This window comes from Carassius auratus, chromosome 27 (assembly GCF_003368295.1).
Source record: "Carassius auratus strain Wakin chromosome 27, ASM336829v1, whole genome shotgun sequence".
Classification (NCBI taxonomy): domain Eukaryota; kingdom Metazoa; phylum Chordata; class Actinopteri; order Cypriniformes; family Cyprinidae; genus Carassius; species Carassius auratus.
Genome location: NC_039269.1, coordinates 1,219,131 through 1,236,610, shown reverse-complemented (window position 1 = coordinate 1,236,610; position 17,480 = coordinate 1,219,131). Strand labels below are relative to the sequence as shown.

The window sequence follows — 17,480 nt, the reverse complement described above, 5'->3', positions numbered from 1 at the left end:
CAAAACTCATAGGAGATTCTCTATTCTCTGTTTTCCCTCTGTGCTCAGATGGGCAGTAAGCAGTGGGATACCTTGTGTTTTCTGCTGTCCAGTTACTACTTCCTCTATGCTAATGTGCGGCATGGACTTATTCACCAAATTCTGGAGACCTACAGTTTGTTTGGTAAGAGAACTTTAACGCTTCTGATTTTAAGCATTGGTACATTTGTCTATTTTCTTCATAGATTACAGGGTGTCATACTGATTGTTTTTCATTTTATTCTCTTAGCCCCAAAATATGAGACCCATCAGCTGCAATCCAAAACATCAGCTGGTATTTTAGTTTTATATTATTGTATGTGTATACAAACCTGATTATAGTTTGAAAAGGGACTCAAATATATTCATGATCATGATGTGTACTAAATGAGTGGAAATGTGTACTGGAATTGCTAATACATTTTTTTTTGTGGTAAGTCTATATTAAATTCATGGACCAAATTCATATTTTCAGATAACATGAAGGATTTTGAAGACTGTCTGAGTTTTCTAAAGCGTCACAGCCTTCTCTTCTCCCAGTGGCCTGCTCTCTTTGTACAAACGGCTCTAAATGAACCATGTGACAGCTCTGCCCATTTGTGGGCAGAAAGCATGACAAGATATGGAGGAGTGCATGCTATAAAATGGCTAAACTGCACAGATGCAGTTCAAAAAGAAGCCAGGTACTAATATTGGTCCTTATTAATAGCACATTATTCTTATGTTCTGAGTTTAAACAGTCATTTATAAGTCCAGGTTGTACATATAAGTCCATACTTGTAGTACACTTGAACCCATCGTTCCTAACCTAGTACACTCAAGTGTATTACAAGTGGTCACTAAATGCATTTTTTAATGCATGTCCCAAAATAGCACAGCTGAGTATACGTTGATGATCTTAAGTTTATCTTAAGAAGTACTAAATAATAATTTTGACTATGTTAAGTACAAAATTACTGCACAAATATAATTAAATTAAATTATGGAAGTGCTCTTTTTTAATCTGGGATAAAACAAAGTCTTAGTTTTCAAAATCTGTAGATTTTTTTTTTGTGAAATACAAACAGTAGCCTATCACTGTAAACCCTAATGTTGTCTTGACTTAAAAAATCAAGTAATGTTGACTAAACATTACTTAAAATTTTGCATTTTGGCCCTGTCACTTAAAAATATGAGTTAATTTAACTAATTTACCTTAAGACTTAAGGTACCTTAAAACTTAAGATTTCAAGTTGTGTGATCTCAAAATCATGAGTAATCCTTTGGAAAAACTCAACCTCACTCTGTTCTTCCTTTAATGTGATTGGCCATGGAAGGAATTCTGCCTAGCAACAAGAGAACAAAAGCACTGATTGGTGGATTACAAAATTCGTCCTTTTGGTCTGTTTGGTTGCTGAACTACATTTTCAAGAGGAAGTTTTTCTTCGTGTACTATGTTCGGTGACTAAAATTATGTAGATATAAAGTTGTTTTGCATGATTTCTACTAGTGAAATATGTTAATTTAAGTCCTTGTGGTACGTGATTTTGAGATGGTATGATTATTGAAACGACAGCTTAAGTATTTGATGAAGTGGCCGAAACGTGGCCTAAACTCGTTGCCTCAATTTAATTGAGTAGTGGAGTCTCCCAAAACTTACATATTTAAGTTTATTTACCTTGACGGTTTTGTAGACTATACTGTATTTAATTATGAACAACAATAAAACGATCAAAGGTTGAAGTAGGCTCCAACTTCTTGTCTTTTCTGAGGTATATAACTTTTAGTGATTATTCACAAGCTATTTTATTCATGGTATAATACAGTAAATTAAATAATAACAATAATGAAATAATATTTCACCTCTTCAAATCCATTCCTTTGCCTGTTTGTAGCATGTCATCGCAATAAGCTTTGTGTTTTGTTCCTTTTAATATTACACAGCTCAGCTTTCAAATTTTATCATGAAATACAAAGTATAAATATATTTTCCTGTTTATTTAAAATTATAGTATGATATAAGGAACATCAGGAGACATGGGAAAAAAACAGGATAGCCTAATTTTTTTTAAATGAATGTCTGAGGTGAATACAACGATTGGTCACACCACATTAAACAGCATGAAAAACACGTTATTGTAAGACATACTATTTGTATTTCGCTATAAACCTGACGGAATTTGAAAGCTGATGCTTTGAATTTCTCCAGGTGTTCCCAATCCGGGCCATTTGCATGTGCAAAACAGCCTATACTCATAAAAAACTAAATTCTTGTGATTTTGACCTTATTCACATTTTTTTTTCATTTATTCTCACAGAATTCAACTTTATTCTTTTAATTTTGACATTATTCTTGTAATTTTGACTTTATTTTCAAATATTTTGACTTTATTCTCATATTGTTACGACTTTATTCTCGTAATTCGATTTTTTTAATATATATTTTGTGACTTAAAAGTCCTTTTTCCAACTCCTAACAATTATAGACCTAAGACTTTTAAAGATTACGTTTTTTTTTTTACTAGGATCTTTTAATTTTAATTTTAAGAGGAAAACCCACATTTCTACGAAATATCTTTGAATTTTGTTTCTAGTAGAAACTCTTTTCACTAAGATTTTTCATGAATACGGGCCCAGATTGATAGGGAGAAATACTGTAGAACCTGTATAATTTTCTTTAGCTATCTAATAATGGCTATTTATGCTATTTAGAATTTAACGTCTCAAGTATCACAAATTTGCTTATCCAAAATTTTCCAATATTTCTTATATTAGAAACATAAGATATATATATTTGTTTTCCCTGTTTAAATTTTGTATAACATTTTGATGTTTTTTCTGCTCAGTGAGCTGGTTTCCACCTTCTGTTCTGAGCCGAGTTGTGTGGTGGTGAGTCCTGATGGAAAACTTGTAGCAGTGGGGACCGGGGAGGGAACAATTCACTTCCTGCATACAGAGACTGGACAGGTAACAGTTTAGCATAAAAAATGGAAAGCTACTATGATTTTCTGCATTTTTAAGATTTGTCAGTGGACATAACAATTGACTCTTCAGGAAGTGAAGTCATTGATGAGCAGTGGTGAAGGCATCTCCGGTTGCATCTTTCTTGGGGAGGGTCTTTTAGCAACAACTTCATTTGATGGGCAGGTGGAAGTGTGGGATGTTGCCAGCGGTTGCAGGTAATTTTTGTTTTCTGACTCACATGAATTAAATATGAATTAAATATGATTAACCTGTGAAAAAAATCCATCCCTTTAAGAACTGCCCACATGAATGCTCACTCCAACAAGATCACAGGATGTGATGTCAGTCCAGACAAAAAACTCTTTGCTACTGTCTCACTAGACTTAAACTTGAAGGTAAAACCAAGAAAAAAAACTAAATTTTATTCTGAACTACATTTGATGTTGTGCTGTTTTAAAGTATTCATTTCATGTGTCAGGTGTGGTCAGTGCAGAAGAGCACAGAGGTGGCTTCTCTCGTGAATCCCTCCCCCCTGAACTGTGTGAACTTTGACCTTCAGGGTCAGCTAGTGGCAGTGGGCTGCTGGGATGGAGCCGTTCGTTTGTGGAACTGGCTGGAACAGAAAAATGTTACAGTAAGGAATGACTCCATAGACTTGTCTTTATGCCTTATATACTAAAACTTATAATTTCTCTTCTATCTAGACTCTGTTAGGTCATCAGAGTTCAGTGCGGAGTATGTGTTTCTCTCCCTGCTCCTCCATGTTGTGCTCAGGCTGTCTGTCAGGAGAAGTGCGGCTCTGGTCAGTGACAGGAGCTGCTTGTGTGGGCAGTTATCATGCTCACCGTGGCTCCACGCAGTCACTAAACTTCCTGCAGGGAGGAAAGCTCTTGCTGAGTGCTGGACATGACAGTGTGGTGAGGAATATGATCTTACAGTTAGGCTGCGTTCCAGCCCATTTTTTTATGACCTTCTCTCGCAAAATTCCCTCTTGTCTGTAACAACTAACTTTCTAACTATTAAAAAGCAGCAAATTAACAATTTATTGAGATAAATGTCGTAGTTAATAGTTAACAAGTGTTACCTATTCTAAAGTGTTACCAGTTTTTTTTATATATTATAGAGTTCTTTGGGGTGGGGTTAAATTAAACACGATCCGGAAAGATGTCATAATCGTGTTGCATTGTGGTCTATGGAGTGGCTTAAAGTGTGCAAATGAAGCAGACCAGCTCCCTCGGTCAAAATCAAGGGGTCGAGTGTCTGTGCATATAAACTTCCCTCGTCCACTTCATGACGTGAAACGCACTTCTAAATGGCAGCGGGGAAGTGCCCTGAGGGGAAGTGCTTAGACAAGTTCACAAGATTTTGTTACAGTGAATCAGTCTGTCATGCACACTAAAGCTCTCTGTATTAATTGAATTGTTTTCTGTTGTCTAGGTTCATGTATGGTCTGGTGGTCTTGGGCAAACTGTCGCTGTACTGGCAGAAGAAAAGGTACTTTCAGGTTCTTGCATTAACATTGCGATTTAATTTTTACTGCTTATACTACTTATAATATTAAATTATGTAATAAATTCAGCCTGAACTACTTGAATTACAGACTCCAAACATACTTTTTTTTTCTTGTGTGATATTTAGGTCTGTTAATTTAACTAACAAGTGTATAAATACGTAAGAAACAACAAAAGTCCCCTTTCCTTTTCCTTTCCTTTTCCTTTCCTTTTCCTTTCCTTTCCTTTTCCTTTCCATTTCCTTAACTTTCCTTTCCTTTTAATGTTATTTAATCATCTTTTGCAGACACCAACATTGCAACAACAAAAACATGCCAGAGCCAGGCATAGAAATGAAGATGAAGCTAATGCTCTGTGTGTGGCTGTAGCCGGTGGATACGCTGCTGTAGGTTTCCATGTTGGTGGTATCAAAATGTTTAAATTTAAATCGGGTAAATAAACATTTACATCCGTTTTAAAAAACTTTACAGCTCAATAATTATTGAGTAGGAGCAGAACTCAACCCTAAACACTTTCTGCTGTAGAAGAGAAGGTTTGGTCCAGTGTAGATCTCCCGGTGTCCATACTCTGCCTCATGTGGATGGAGGCCAAAGAAACAGAGCTGCTGCTGTCGGGGGGTATGGATCACTGTCTCAGGGTCTGGGAAAGGCAAGGAGAAAATCCAGAAAATCTTGTGTTTGTAGGATCTTTTGGAATGCAGAAGGGACCTATTCTCGCCCTGGCTCAAAACTCCACCTGTGTGGCTTCTGCGTCTGGTCAGTGTGCACAAAAGTTTTTTTAACCTTTATTTATATAGCACTTTCATACATTACAGATATACAGTGTGTTATGGCCCCGAAGTGGTCGGGCTACTGGAGTGCAACATTTAAAGTTGTAGGGGCAAGCAAAACAAACAAAAGGGGATGCAAGAGTCAAGCAGGATGGCAACAAAATGACGAGCACAAAAGGGGGTTTACGGGTGATCTGACGTGGTGTTTTTATTTGGGGGGGTCTTGTCCGATTAGGAATGTCAGGATGGGTGACATCAGCAGCTAATGAAGATTGACAGGTGACAGGAATAATGACCGGTAACTAAGAAAGTGAAAGTAAACAAGTGACTTCTCCTACTTTTTTATGCTGGGTACACACTAAAAGATTTTTAAAATCTTATAAGATCTTCAAAATGTGAGAGACCACAAACATGAGACCAAAAAAGGTTTTGCTCCTATAGTGTGTGGTGTTACAAAGACAGCACACCCCACACCAACAGATTTTCACCCAGAGTCCCGACGGTGAAAACAGAAAATTTAGAATAAATGTTTTACAGGACATGTATAAAAACTTGTGCTGTTGCCACAACTCGACAAGCTGATCCTCCATCTCTGCTGTCCAAATCCTTATGTGCCGCACCATGACTGAGTTTTATATGCTTCTGTCTTCTGTCAGCTCACTTTCTGATTGGATATTGTTTCATTTCACTTGATAATCTCCAGATCGTACTTGTGTTAGTCCTCAGGGTTTCTGATCCTAACATCTGATTCAACATGTTGAATTGGGGTGCCTCTGATGTCCTTTCCAGCAGATTCAGTCACTCTTAACACACCTCACACCACATGGAAATCTGATAAAATGAGCCCCATTATCTTATGGTGTGTACCCAGCATTAGTGATATTTAGTGCCAGTCTATCAGGAAGTGAGGATTTTATTTTCTTTGACTGGATTGAAACAGTGCTTATTTGCAAATGTTATATGCAATCTGTTTTGGGAAGTCGTGGCCTAATGGTTAGAGGGTTGGACTCCCAATCGAAGGGTTGTGAGTTCTAGTCTCGGGCCGGACGGAATTGTGGGTGGTGGGAGTGCATGTACAGTTCTCTCTCCACCTTCAATACCACGACTTAGGTGCCCTTGAGCAAGGCATCGAACCCCCAACTGCTCCCCGGGCGCCGCAGCATAAATGGCTGCCCACTGCTCCGGGTGTGTGCTCACAGTGTGTGTGTGTGTGTGTGTTCACTGCTCTGTGTGTGTTCGGATGGGTTAAATGCAGAGCACAAATTCTGAGTATGGGTCACCATACTTGGCTGAATGTCACTTCACTTCACTTTTCACTTTCACTTTTACAAATGCTAGAGCTGTGGTTTTCATAAGAAAGATAGCTACTATATTAAAGAGTGCACCCAGGTGGCGACGTGACTTTACAGAGCAGCCATCAAGTGTTAGACAGTACTATAGGTTATTATGTGCCGAGGTTTTTAATAATAATTAAATAATGAAAACATTAATTTTTTTTTACAGAATTTAGTAGTATGAAATTTCTAGTCATCCAATTCATGTGTTCAGCTTTTTTAATCGATATTGAACTGAAGAAATTATATTGAAGGAATACAGAGCTGAGTATCATCATCAGCATAACAGTGAAAACGAATACCTTGTTTTCTCATGATTTTTTTCTGTACATATTTAGTTTTTGCATACCAATCAGTTCAGTTTTGCAACCAATTAAGATTACCTTTGCTTTTATCTAAAACTCACTGAAGGTTTCTCTTTCTAAATAGTAATTTAACACTGTAACATGCAATCATTAACAAATATCTATTTTCATACTGTACGTTTTCACAGTTTTTTAAAACAATGGATCTTAGAGGTTATATTTTAAATATTTTAGACTTTTTTTTTTTATTAAAAAGTTTTTTTTTCTATTTAGCATTTAATTTTTTATTTTATTTTATATCTGCTTAAAGCCTAAATATATATTTTATTTTTTTGTTATTAAAAATGTATTTTTGTTTCAGATGACTTCACTATTGCTCTGTGGTTGAAGGATAATTTGACTTCTAAGCCCTGGATCGACCCAGCGGTGATGTGTATTCTGAGAGGTCACAATGGAGGGGTCACATGCCTTGTCTTCAGTCCTGATGGGAAAGATTTGCTGTCAGGAGGAAAAGATCAGGTACTTGCTCCACTGCCTATTTGAAGAAATGGAAGAAAATACACAATATCTCTTACACACAATTTAATTGCAATCGTTTCTAATAGGCTTTGATGATGTGGAAGTTAAACACTTCTCCTCCAGTTCTTTCCAAGTCCATTTCTAATTGTCACGGAGACTGGATTACAGGATGTGCGTGGACATCATCTGCTGTGGTGAGAAAGCCATTTACAAAGTGAAGTTTAATTTGTAAACATCTGACTGTAACTGAGTACAAAACCTCTCTCACACCTCAGCTCAGCTGCTCCAGTGACTGTAAGCTGCGGATGTGGGACATCCAGACAGGACGTTTGTTGAGAGAGATCCTCTCTAGTTCATCTCTGAGCACATTGTGCTGTTGGGTAAGACAGTTGTGCCAAGACATACAGAAGTGGAACTTGTTAATATTTATGTAGTTTTTAATGTCTTTAGGAGGATTATGTTATGGCAGGCTCTACAGATGGACTGCTGATTGTTTGGAAATGGGAATCAGGGGTAGAAATCACCAGGATCCAGGCCCACAAGTCACGTCTCCATCACTGCACTGTTGCCTCTCAGCCAGGTACAGTGACTAATATACACATGTAGACACAAATAGCTGTTTGATATCGCAATGTAGATATTTATACTGCCAAAACATTTTTCCCACACAGATCTGGAAAATAATTTAAAACCGAAAGATTTACTAGTAGCTTCAGCATCTGAAGATGGAATGGTTAAACTCTGGCATCCACTGCAGGTAACAACTTTATTTCTTAGTTTGTTTAATTACATACTTTTTCAAATCAAAATGAATTTCAGATTAGATATTTAAAATATTTACCAGAGATTCATTCTAGGGATGCATAATATATCGATACTAAACTGGTCATCAGTCAAATTTTTTTTTGGAAGCTTTTCCAGCCATGGGATAAAAAAAAGAAGATAATTGCAGTTTTTCATCTCATAATTTGTACTCTTATACTTGCAATACAGAATTGCAAGACATAAACACATAATTATGAGGAAAAAAGTCAGTTGCTAGATAAAAAGCTCCAATTACCTTTTTATATATAAAAAATAGAATTGTGAGAATTGTGAGAATTCTGTGTACTCAGAATTAAGTGACAAAAAGTCAGAATTCTGAGTTTATATCTCCAAATTTTCTGAGAATTTGCAGTCATTAAGATTAGATAAGATTAGATTCAACTTTATTGTTATTGCACATGTAAGGTATAAGGCAACGAAATGCAATAAATGCTAACTTAAATGCTTAAAAGGATTGCTCACTTACAGTTAATCTTTGAATAACTATAGTAATTTAATAATACTGCTAAATTTAATCTTTTGCAAATCTCAAAAGGAATCCATTTTCATATTGTACATTATGATGTGATGGTTAATTCACTTCTAAAATGTCATTCATTCATTTTAGTGAGTATAGTAGAGAATTTGATATTGACCCATTTTTTGCTACTGACCACAAAATGAAAATAATCTGTATCGGTCCGAATTTTTATATCAGTGCATTCCTAATTTATTCTTATTGTAAAAATTGTTTTCTTAGGTACAGCATCACAGCACTCTGCATGGTCACAGTGCAGAAATCCAATCTTTAGTGTGCAAAAAGACCGGACTGCCGGAGTTTCTCACTGTCTCAGTGGATCGTTCCCTCAGGTCATGGAACATCACCACAGCAATGGGTATGACACAATGGTCAAAAAAAGCAGAATAATTAATGAATTTTGTAAATTAATCATTTTGGTGTGAAACCATAACAATGCATCCAAATATAGCATTTAATTGGTATTAACCTAACTTTTTTATATACATTCATCCACAGAAACCCCTCTCTGCCGTAAAGACAGTGTCAGAGTTGTGTACTTCCTGGGTACTGATGATGATCTCATGGTGTGTGGTTACGACACAGGCAGACTGGAGATATGGCATCAGAATTCAATAGTTTATTGGAAGAAGGTAATCATCGGTTGAGATAATGACATTATTATCCTTCAAGAGGAAAGGTCAGAGTGAACTGCTCTGTGTGTGTTGTTTGAAGGTCAATGATTGCAGCTTATGTGCAGTCACTGGGATGCCGGATGATGAGCTGGCGGTCAGTTGCAGCGACTGCTCTGTCTGTATCTGGAAGCTGGAGCGGGACTCCAAGAAGTGCATTGTGGGGTAATGACTTTGGTCCCACTTTATATTAGATGGCCTTAACTACTATGTACTTACATAAAAAATAAGTACAATGTACTTATAGTGTTCATATTGTATTGTAAAACACTTTTGCTGCTATTGAGGTGGGATAGGGGTAAGGTTAGGGAGAGGGCTGGAGGTATGGGTAAGTTTAAGGCTGGGTTAAGGTGCAAACTATTAGTCAACAGTGGAATTATAAATGTAATTACAGAAATAAAATACAGATGTAATTACATGTCGTTTTTTTTTTTTTTTATATAATGTAAAAATATGTATGTACACAATAAGTACATTGTACTAAATTATTAATTAAAATGTAAGTACATAGGAGTTAAGGCCACTTAATATAAAGTGGGTCCATGACTTTTAACCCTCTTCACTTTCATACTTCAGTTCTGCTATCGTGTGCCCAAATTGTGCCATTTTGAACCAAGAATATATGCCTGCCTGTCCTTGAAAATACATTTCATTTCAGACATGTAATTACAAGCAATATGTCATTTATTTCATAATAATATTTATTATGTGATTTTTTTTTTTTTTTATGGATTACTTTAGGATTAACTTAAAGGGGGGGTGAAATGCTCGTTTTCACTCAATATCCTGTTAATCTTGAGTACCTATAGAGTAGTACTGCATCCTTCATAACTCCAAAAAGTCTTTATTATATTTATAAGAGAAAGATAGTCTGTACCGATTTTTCCCGGAAAAACAAGAGTGCCTAGAGGCGTGACGTGTGGGCGGAGCTAAAGAATCACGAGCGCGAGTAGGCTTTTGCGTTGAGAGCATGTGGAAGCTGTGACATTACCGTGAGGAAAAAAACATCATCCAAAACAAACCATGGCTAACAGTCAGATTCAGCCGTTTATTTATGATCCAGAATCAGATCCAGAGGCTGAAATTTAACAAGAGCAGCAGCAGGAACGACGTCTCTATGTGGTATGTATTGAAACTGTATATATTTGCTTAGCGGTTTTGGAAAATGATTAAGTTCCACTTTATGTCGTCTTTTTTTTATTTATTTTTTATTTTTTAAGCTGTACATGTGGAAAGTGCAGTTTGATGACAACATCGCATGTTGTTTACTTGATGTGCTTATGCGCCGATAGCTAAGTTAACAACACAGAGATATTTGAAGCAGTTTTACTCACCGCATGTGGTTCCAACACACAATCGTGACCCTTTTCCGTTGGGACTGCATCATCCTTAAGAAATAAACGATGTGCAAATCCGGCGTCAAACTGGGCCTTGTTTGTAAAACAAGCATCTCCGAAATGCAGGGAACAAACAAAAACACTTGCACAACTCCGTTGATGCTCTGTAAAAATAAACTCCATCCACTGGTCCCTTAATGCTGTTTTTTTTTTTTTTTTGGTAATCTGTGCAGGGTTGTCTTGCCCTGGCAACCAAAAACAGACTTTTGTGACATTTCGGTCTCTCGCTCTGATCAGTGAATGTCTCTACTCTGCCCCACGGGAGCGCGCTCTTCCGGCAGAAGTGCCCTCAGGACCCATTTAAGGAAATTCTGCTCCATCTAACGTCACACAGAGCCATACTCGAAAAAAACTTTCAGAAACTTGTGACAAACCGGAAGGAGTATTTTTGGAACAGAAATACTCCTTCAAACGTACAACTTAATTTTTGAAACTTTGTCCATGTTTAGCATGGGAATCCAACTCTTTATCAGTGTAAAAAACTCAGTATGCATGAAATAGCATTTCACCCCCCATTTAATCTAAAAATCGAATAATTTATGACTGTAATTTTTCACAATTATTTATTTATATTGTTAAATGTAATCTTTAATCTCTAAATGAATATCCATTTTTAATACTGTCATAATGTTCTAAATTCACTTTACATTTCACTAAATTTCGGTGATTTATTTTTTTGTGTTTATTTTACATTTATTTAAATTCTTATTATCTGCCAGTTATCAGTTATTATTTTATTTTGTTCCAGACTCGATAAGGTGTCTTCATACAGAGTGGAGTCTCCTGTGTGCTTTTTGTCCTACTGTGGCAGTCTGTTTGGAGTATCTATGGATGGAAAAATCACTGATGTGGTCACTACTAAAGACAAGACCGGAGAAGTTTTTATGTAAATAAACTCCATATTTTTTTATACATATAAAAGCTGTCCTGCACTCCTCTGTGAAACATTTTCCCATGCAAGGTGGCAAGTGCATAGTGAATAATAACATTCGTTCACTGGGTAATACAAAGTAAATGTACAGTTATTATGCTTCATTGTAGCTGGACAAACGTACGTCCTCTCGGAGTGATGACGAATGATAGCAAGAGCTTTTGGAAGTTGGGTCAGAAAAGGGGCGTTCTGTATGTTGGCCTTATTGTAAGTTCATCATCTGTCATTATCATGTTACACTGACAGTGAAAACTTGTTATAATCATCCTATATGGTGTCTTCCAGTTGTCTGTGAATCCGAGTGGGTCGGACATAACCATTTGTGAAAATGCAGTGGGCCAGTGTCTGGATTACTTAGAGGAAGAGGAGGAAAGAAATTTGAAAATGGAGGAGTGGCAGCAGCAGGAGGAAGAGCAGCAAAAGCAGGAGGAAGAGCAGCAAAAGCAGGAGGAAGAGGAAGAGCAGAAAAAGCAGGAGGAAGAGGAAGAGCAGCAAAAGCAGGAGGAAGAGGAAGAGCAGCAAAAGAAGGAGGAAGAGCAGCAGCAGAAGGAGGAGGAGGAGCCAAAGAAGTTGGCTGAGGAACTGCGGAGGGAGAGGCAAATAGCAATCCAGAGGGCTTCGCAGATCAGCACTTGGATCACAGCTGCAGCAGTGCAGAACGGTACACCTGATTCCAAAAGTAGTACCTGTTTTGCTCTAGCATGTCACATTTTTTTGCATCTTGTGGGATTTAAACTTTTGACAACCAATTGTAAGGTGAAGAAATATTGTATTATCCATTAATTACCAGAAAAACTGCAACACAGTCATGATTTCTATCTTCCACTGGTTACATATGTTTGCTTAATTCAATTTGCTTAATTTCATGCCTAATCCTGATTTCAAGGTTAGAATTATGACCAGTGACAGTAGAAAACGTGGGTGTTTTACGCCATACAAACAGCAACAAAAAAATACAGATTTTTTCTGAAAAAAACAAAACAAAACAAAACTTTTATTTATAAAATGGACTGCATATATTTTTTACACTCCTTTGCAGATTGTAAATAAAATGATACATTTCAAATATCTTTTTGTTGTGAAAAACATTTGACATTTCACTTGTATTTCACACACACACACACACACACACACACACACACACACACACACACACACACATATACTGTATATATAGAATAAACCTTCATTCTTGTTTTGTGAAAAAAAAAAAGTTTTTTTAACTGCATAATCATATAAGTTAAAACGTTTTTTTTCAATATACAGGACTGTGTAATTTATCATAAACACTCTGATATTCCATAAAAACACTTAATTATCTATTTAGATTGCAAATAAAACATGCAAAAAAAAAAAAAACTACAAAATGACCCATTAATTTCTAATGCTCATTATGTGAACTGGTCATGACTGATATTGATACACTGTGATTTGGTTGTTTTTAAGTCAGGCTGTTGTTTTTCTACAGACTTTTTTGTGTGTGGTGATTGTAAAGGGAACATGTGGTTTAACCAGCCTCCTCATCTTTCCACCTGGACTCAAAGAAGACCGGCATGTAGATTTATATTCTTTCATTGATATAATAATCATATGTCAGTCATGCAGTCATGTGTTTCTGATAAATTGTTTGTGTGACTGGTCGGTAGGCACACACAGACACAGTGAGTGTCCTGCGGCTTACTGAGAGCCTCATCGTCTCAGCGTCTCATGACAGTACCGTCAAACTGTGGGACAGACAAACTAAGAAACAGGTATTTTTATTCTTGCTTTTATGCACTTTGTATACCAATGTTTCTGTTCCTCACATATTCTGTATTTCACAGGTGGGCATGTTTGTGTGTGGAGGCCCTGTCAAGGTTCTGGAGGTGAACCCATGTGACCCCAAGGAATTTGTTTGTGGTGATACGCAGGGTCAGCTGTACTTCTTGTCTTGGAAAGGTTGATTTCCTGAGCATTAAAGGACACAGTCATTTGTTGCATGTCATTACATTCGTAATCTTAAATTTTTTTTCCGTCAGTTATAATGTTGCCTTGTGTAAATTTAAATTTGATTTTATATGCATGAAGCATTTAAACTAAGCCATATGAAAAATATATTTGTGATGATTTTATTATATATATTTTACTGCCTCTTGATTACATTTCATTGTCAATTTTTTTTAAAGGTTTTACATTTAATGTAAAATTTAGTGTTAATGTTATTTAGTGAAATGACAGATATTTGCCTCATAGATGATTAAACATTCCTGTATCAGACAAAGATGATGTAAAAAATACAAATAAAAAAAAGAAAAGGATTTCTGGTTTCTGTATGTGCACTGTGGAAACCTTACAAACTGGATGGACATAATGTTCAACTCCTTGTATGATTACAGTCTTACTACAAAGATGCTGGTGAGAAAAACGTGTGTGTTTTTTTCACATGGGGAAAAGCAGATGTCCACTAAAGGTGCTGTTGTGTTAATCATTGCCAAAAAGCCAGAAGTCAGGATAGAGATTCACACATACTTCATCCCCCACTGGTGCATATGTTGAAATTTCATTCTGCCCGTTCTTGAAAAGGTTTTCGGAAACCCCTTTACCTTGACTTCCATAGGCCTTTGAGAAAACCCTGAACACACTCCCTTCATCATGAGTGCTGTAAAGATTCTTGTATCAGACACAAAATACTTCAATAAACTAAGGATTATAAAAATGTCACATTTACAGTATGTGTGAAGTGATTTAAAGTACCTGATTGTACCTGATTGACGACAGCGAAACTGAGAAAAGCCACTTTTAAAACTAAAGATATTTTGAAAATATGTAAATTGGATTTCAAATAATGCCCCTGGTCTAATTTTTAAGATTTACCTTTAAATTGGAAAGTTTAACATTGAAATCCAAATTTAAAAAAAAATAAAGAATCAAGGAATAAATCACTAAATTAAACATTGATAAATAATTTATTTAAAATTTTGTGGTTAAGATTAAGACAATTTTTTAATGAACAAAATTGTAATCTACAGGACAGTTACAGTACATTACCTTCATTATGTTTTATTAGTTCGTCCGTTTTGGTCTTTATGTTATTTGTTGTATACCATGACACTGAGGAGCAGATATTTGCAATAAGTATTATTAATAGCAGAAAATACTTTCACCATGGCATTAGAGCTGGTAGGCTGAAAAGACTTGCATTTTACATTGCCTTTATTCTTTGTTCTTAGTTCTTAGTGACTTCATCATTCAGAGCATTTAACTTTTCCTCCATGTTCTTAATTTTTTTGTGTTTGGCAAGGATGTCTAATGTTGGGGACATTAAATCCTGTGCCAGTGTGGTCCACACACACAGCAATAAAATGCTAACTTCCATCTTCATCATTGCTCCTCTCTGTGAGTATTATAGATTGTGATGACATTCTGACAGACTTTGGACAACAAATATTTAAACTTCCTTTCCTTAAACAATTAGGTACCATTTGTAATACCAGTAAATACAAGATAATTACCATTTTCTCAGTTCTGAAGGCCACAACTTGAGTAACTGTTTGAACTGTCCAATAGACTTTGGACTGCAAAAACTACAGTTTGAAAATATTTATTTTAGTCACTATAAAATGGAGCCATTGTTGTCAAGTTGTCAACTGTTTGTAATTAACCATTTAACAATACTGTACTTTGTGTAAAATTGTGTAAACATTATTTTGCCCAGTTCTTCTTTCCATGTTGTTCTGCTATAAATTTTATTGGATTAAAGTTTATTGATATTGTATGAAGAGCGTAATGATCAGTGACACCAGAAAACAGTAAAAGAGCATTGTAATGGAATAATGGACACACTATGCTAACTATTTTGGTAAAATGCTTTTATGGGTTACATCTGGCACATTGACACCCGTCTTAAATATGTAACATTGCAAAAAAAATCTACTACATTACTAAAAAAAAAAAAGAAGAAAGAAAAATGTTTAGTGTATACTACAAGGTTTTTAATGTGAAAAATAAAATCATACACCAATAACATATAGGCCTATTTTGATTTCCAAAGGTTTTAGAGAAAGACCTTGTATAACTTGACAATATACTTGCCTTATACTGTTGTAGTTGAACTGAAGTTAGTTAGTATGTTATATATCAAATTCACGTAAAATACATTACTTACCAAATTAATTTACACATAGTCTTACTATAACTCTTGATATACAAAGATGCTAATTAGTAGACCTTGTGTACTTTCTGTTCACATGGGGAACAGCAGATGTCCACTAAAGGTGCTGTGATGGTGTTCATTGTCAAAAATCCAATATCCAGAATAGAGATTTACACATACTTTATCTCCCTTTTCCAGCAACAGAGAAACTCCATTTGAAGAGCCGATAAAACCACCGTCTTGCCGTGCATATGTTGAAATTTCATGCTGGCCGTTTCTAAATAGGCCTGCGACAACTGCTTTATCTGAACTTCCGTAGGCCTTAGAGAAAACCCTGAATGCATACACTCCCTTCATGGGTGCTGTAAAAATTCCTGTATCAGACAAAACAAAAATACTTAAATCATTCAAGACTTAAAATATTCATAGTAGGCTACCAGAAGTCATTTATCGTACCTGTGTTTGCATCATAGGCATCTCCAGTATTGAGGAAGATGTGTTTGTAAATCAGGGTGTGTAAACTACTGTGTGGTCCATTAGAGGACGATAGCGAAACTGAGAAAGCCACTTTTGAAACTAAGACATAAAATATGCATGTTAGATTACATCATTAGAAATGATTTAATAAAACCCTGTTTTAAGGATTACCTTCAATAAAGAAAATAAATAACAGAAAATGTTTATAAAAAGCACTACCTTAGGGTTTCAACGATTAAATAAACATATAAATATAAATCACAAAATTCTACATTAATTTTTTTATATTTACCAACATTTAAGTGTTTTTTATGTTTGTGGCTATTAAAGTTATAGCTGGCTTTTTTATGATAATGCTGCTTTAGATTAAAACTAAACATACAGAATATAGAAAATAGCTAAATTGTCATTTATGGTAGTACATGGTTTACCTTCATTTTGTTTAATTAGGTCCTTTACATCATTTGTTGCCCCACGCATGGTCTCCAGTTCCTTTGCTTGTGCTAAAATAATAATAATCCATAATAGATAAGCATTAATTCATATATATATATATATATATATATATATATATATATATATATATATATATATATGGACATATATGGACAATGATTTACTTTTGAACAATCCACATTCTACTGCACTGGAAAACATTTTTATAGTGTGACTTATTAATCTATGTCTACGAAACCGGTTACTTTTAAATACTCCATTAAAGTTCTCTGTTCTTAAAAATAAAATAAAAAACATTTGTTAAAAATTCCACATTACCTGCATTTTCTGTTTTCAGTCGCTCCATGTCCTTCTCCATAGATTCCATCCTTGTTTCCATGATCTTTATTTTCCCTAGCTCTTCAAGAATGTTTATGTTTGGTAAAAATAAATCATCTGCTGGTATAGCCCACACATTGAGCATTAAAACTGTTATTAGAATTAACATTTTCTACTGTACTGTCCGTTACTAATGTTGTATCAACTGAGTTACACTCTGTCTTAAAGAGCACAAGTTGTGTAACTGTTTAAACAGATCATCAGACTCTGGACTGCGAAAACTTCGTTTTGAAGCAATAATTGGTGTAAAGTAACAGATAACAAAACACTGTAATATTGCTGGATTACATTTTCACA

At 35.5% G+C, this 17,480-nt stretch overlaps 2 protein-coding genes across 8 annotated transcripts in view; one reads left to right on the top strand and one right to left on the bottom strand.

Annotated features, from left to right (window-relative positions):
• LOC113045004 (telomerase protein component 1-like) overlaps nt 1-13,724 on the top strand; it is a 48,307-nt gene extending 34,583 nt beyond the window's left edge. For 6 of the 7 annotated variants that reach the window (XM_026205099.1, XM_026205096.1, XM_026205097.1 and 3 more), the window contains 25 exons: nt 49-163; nt 269-313; nt 494-701; nt 2,844-2,964; nt 3,052-3,176; nt 3,257-3,356; nt 3,440-3,595; nt 3,666-3,878; nt 4,399-4,455; nt 4,759-4,903; nt 4,997-5,227; nt 7,242-7,399; nt 7,486-7,593; nt 7,675-7,779; nt 7,850-7,979; nt 8,071-8,156; nt 8,964-9,099; nt 9,240-9,373; nt 9,456-9,577; nt 11,558-11,695; nt 11,851-11,947; nt 12,026-12,401; nt 13,209-13,291; nt 13,387-13,491; nt 13,564-13,724. In XM_026205099.1, the coding sequence (XP_026060884.1) occupies nt 49-163; nt 269-313; nt 494-701; nt 2,844-2,964; nt 3,052-3,176; nt 3,257-3,356; nt 3,440-3,595; nt 3,666-3,878; nt 4,399-4,455; nt 4,759-4,903; nt 4,997-5,227; nt 7,242-7,399; nt 7,486-7,593; nt 7,675-7,779; nt 7,850-7,979; nt 8,071-8,156; nt 8,964-9,099; nt 9,240-9,373; nt 9,456-9,577; nt 11,558-11,695; nt 11,851-11,947; nt 12,026-12,401; nt 13,209-13,291; nt 13,387-13,491; nt 13,564-13,683 (3,414 nt within the window). In that variant the 3' untranslated portion in view covers nt 13,684-13,724. The remainder of the gene's footprint in view (nt 1-48; nt 164-268; nt 314-493; nt 702-2,843; nt 2,965-3,051; nt 3,177-3,256; nt 3,357-3,439; nt 3,596-3,665; nt 3,879-4,398; nt 4,456-4,758; nt 4,904-4,996; nt 5,228-7,241; nt 7,400-7,485; nt 7,594-7,674; nt 7,780-7,849; nt 7,980-8,070; nt 8,157-8,963; nt 9,100-9,239; nt 9,374-9,455; nt 9,578-11,557; nt 11,696-11,850; nt 11,948-12,025; nt 12,402-13,208; nt 13,292-13,386; nt 13,492-13,563) is intronic. The other variant, XM_026205098.1, reaches the window with a different exon arrangement.
• A 1,855-nt stretch (nt 13,725-15,579) lies between these two features.
• LOC113045002 (complement C1q-like protein 4) lies at nt 15,580-17,415 on the bottom strand. Its single transcript, XM_026205093.1, has 4 exons — nt 17,124-17,415; nt 16,781-16,852; nt 16,329-16,448; nt 15,580-16,246 (listed from the first exon to the last, which is right to left on the bottom strand). The coding sequence occupies exons 1-4, from the start codon at nt 17,290-17,292 to the stop codon at nt 15,963-15,965; spliced, it is 645 nt and encodes a 214-aa protein (XP_026060878.1). The 5' UTR covers nt 17,293-17,415; the 3' UTR covers nt 15,580-15,962.
• Between the last annotated feature and the right edge of the window lie 65 nt (nt 17,416-17,480).

Coding starts and splice junctions, on each gene's coding strand:
- LOC113045002 (XM_026205093.1), bottom strand. CDS start 17,292: ATGTTAATTCTAATAACAGTTTTAATGCTCAATGTGTGGGCTATACCA. Junction 16,853..17,123: donor ACTGAAAACAGAAAATGCAG/GTAATGTGGAAT, acceptor TTATTATTTTAG/CACAAGCAAAGGAACTGGAG. Junction 16,449..16,780: donor CCTAATTAAACAAAATGAAG/GTAAACCATGTA, acceptor TTTATGTCTTAG/TTTCAAAAGTGGCTTTCTCA.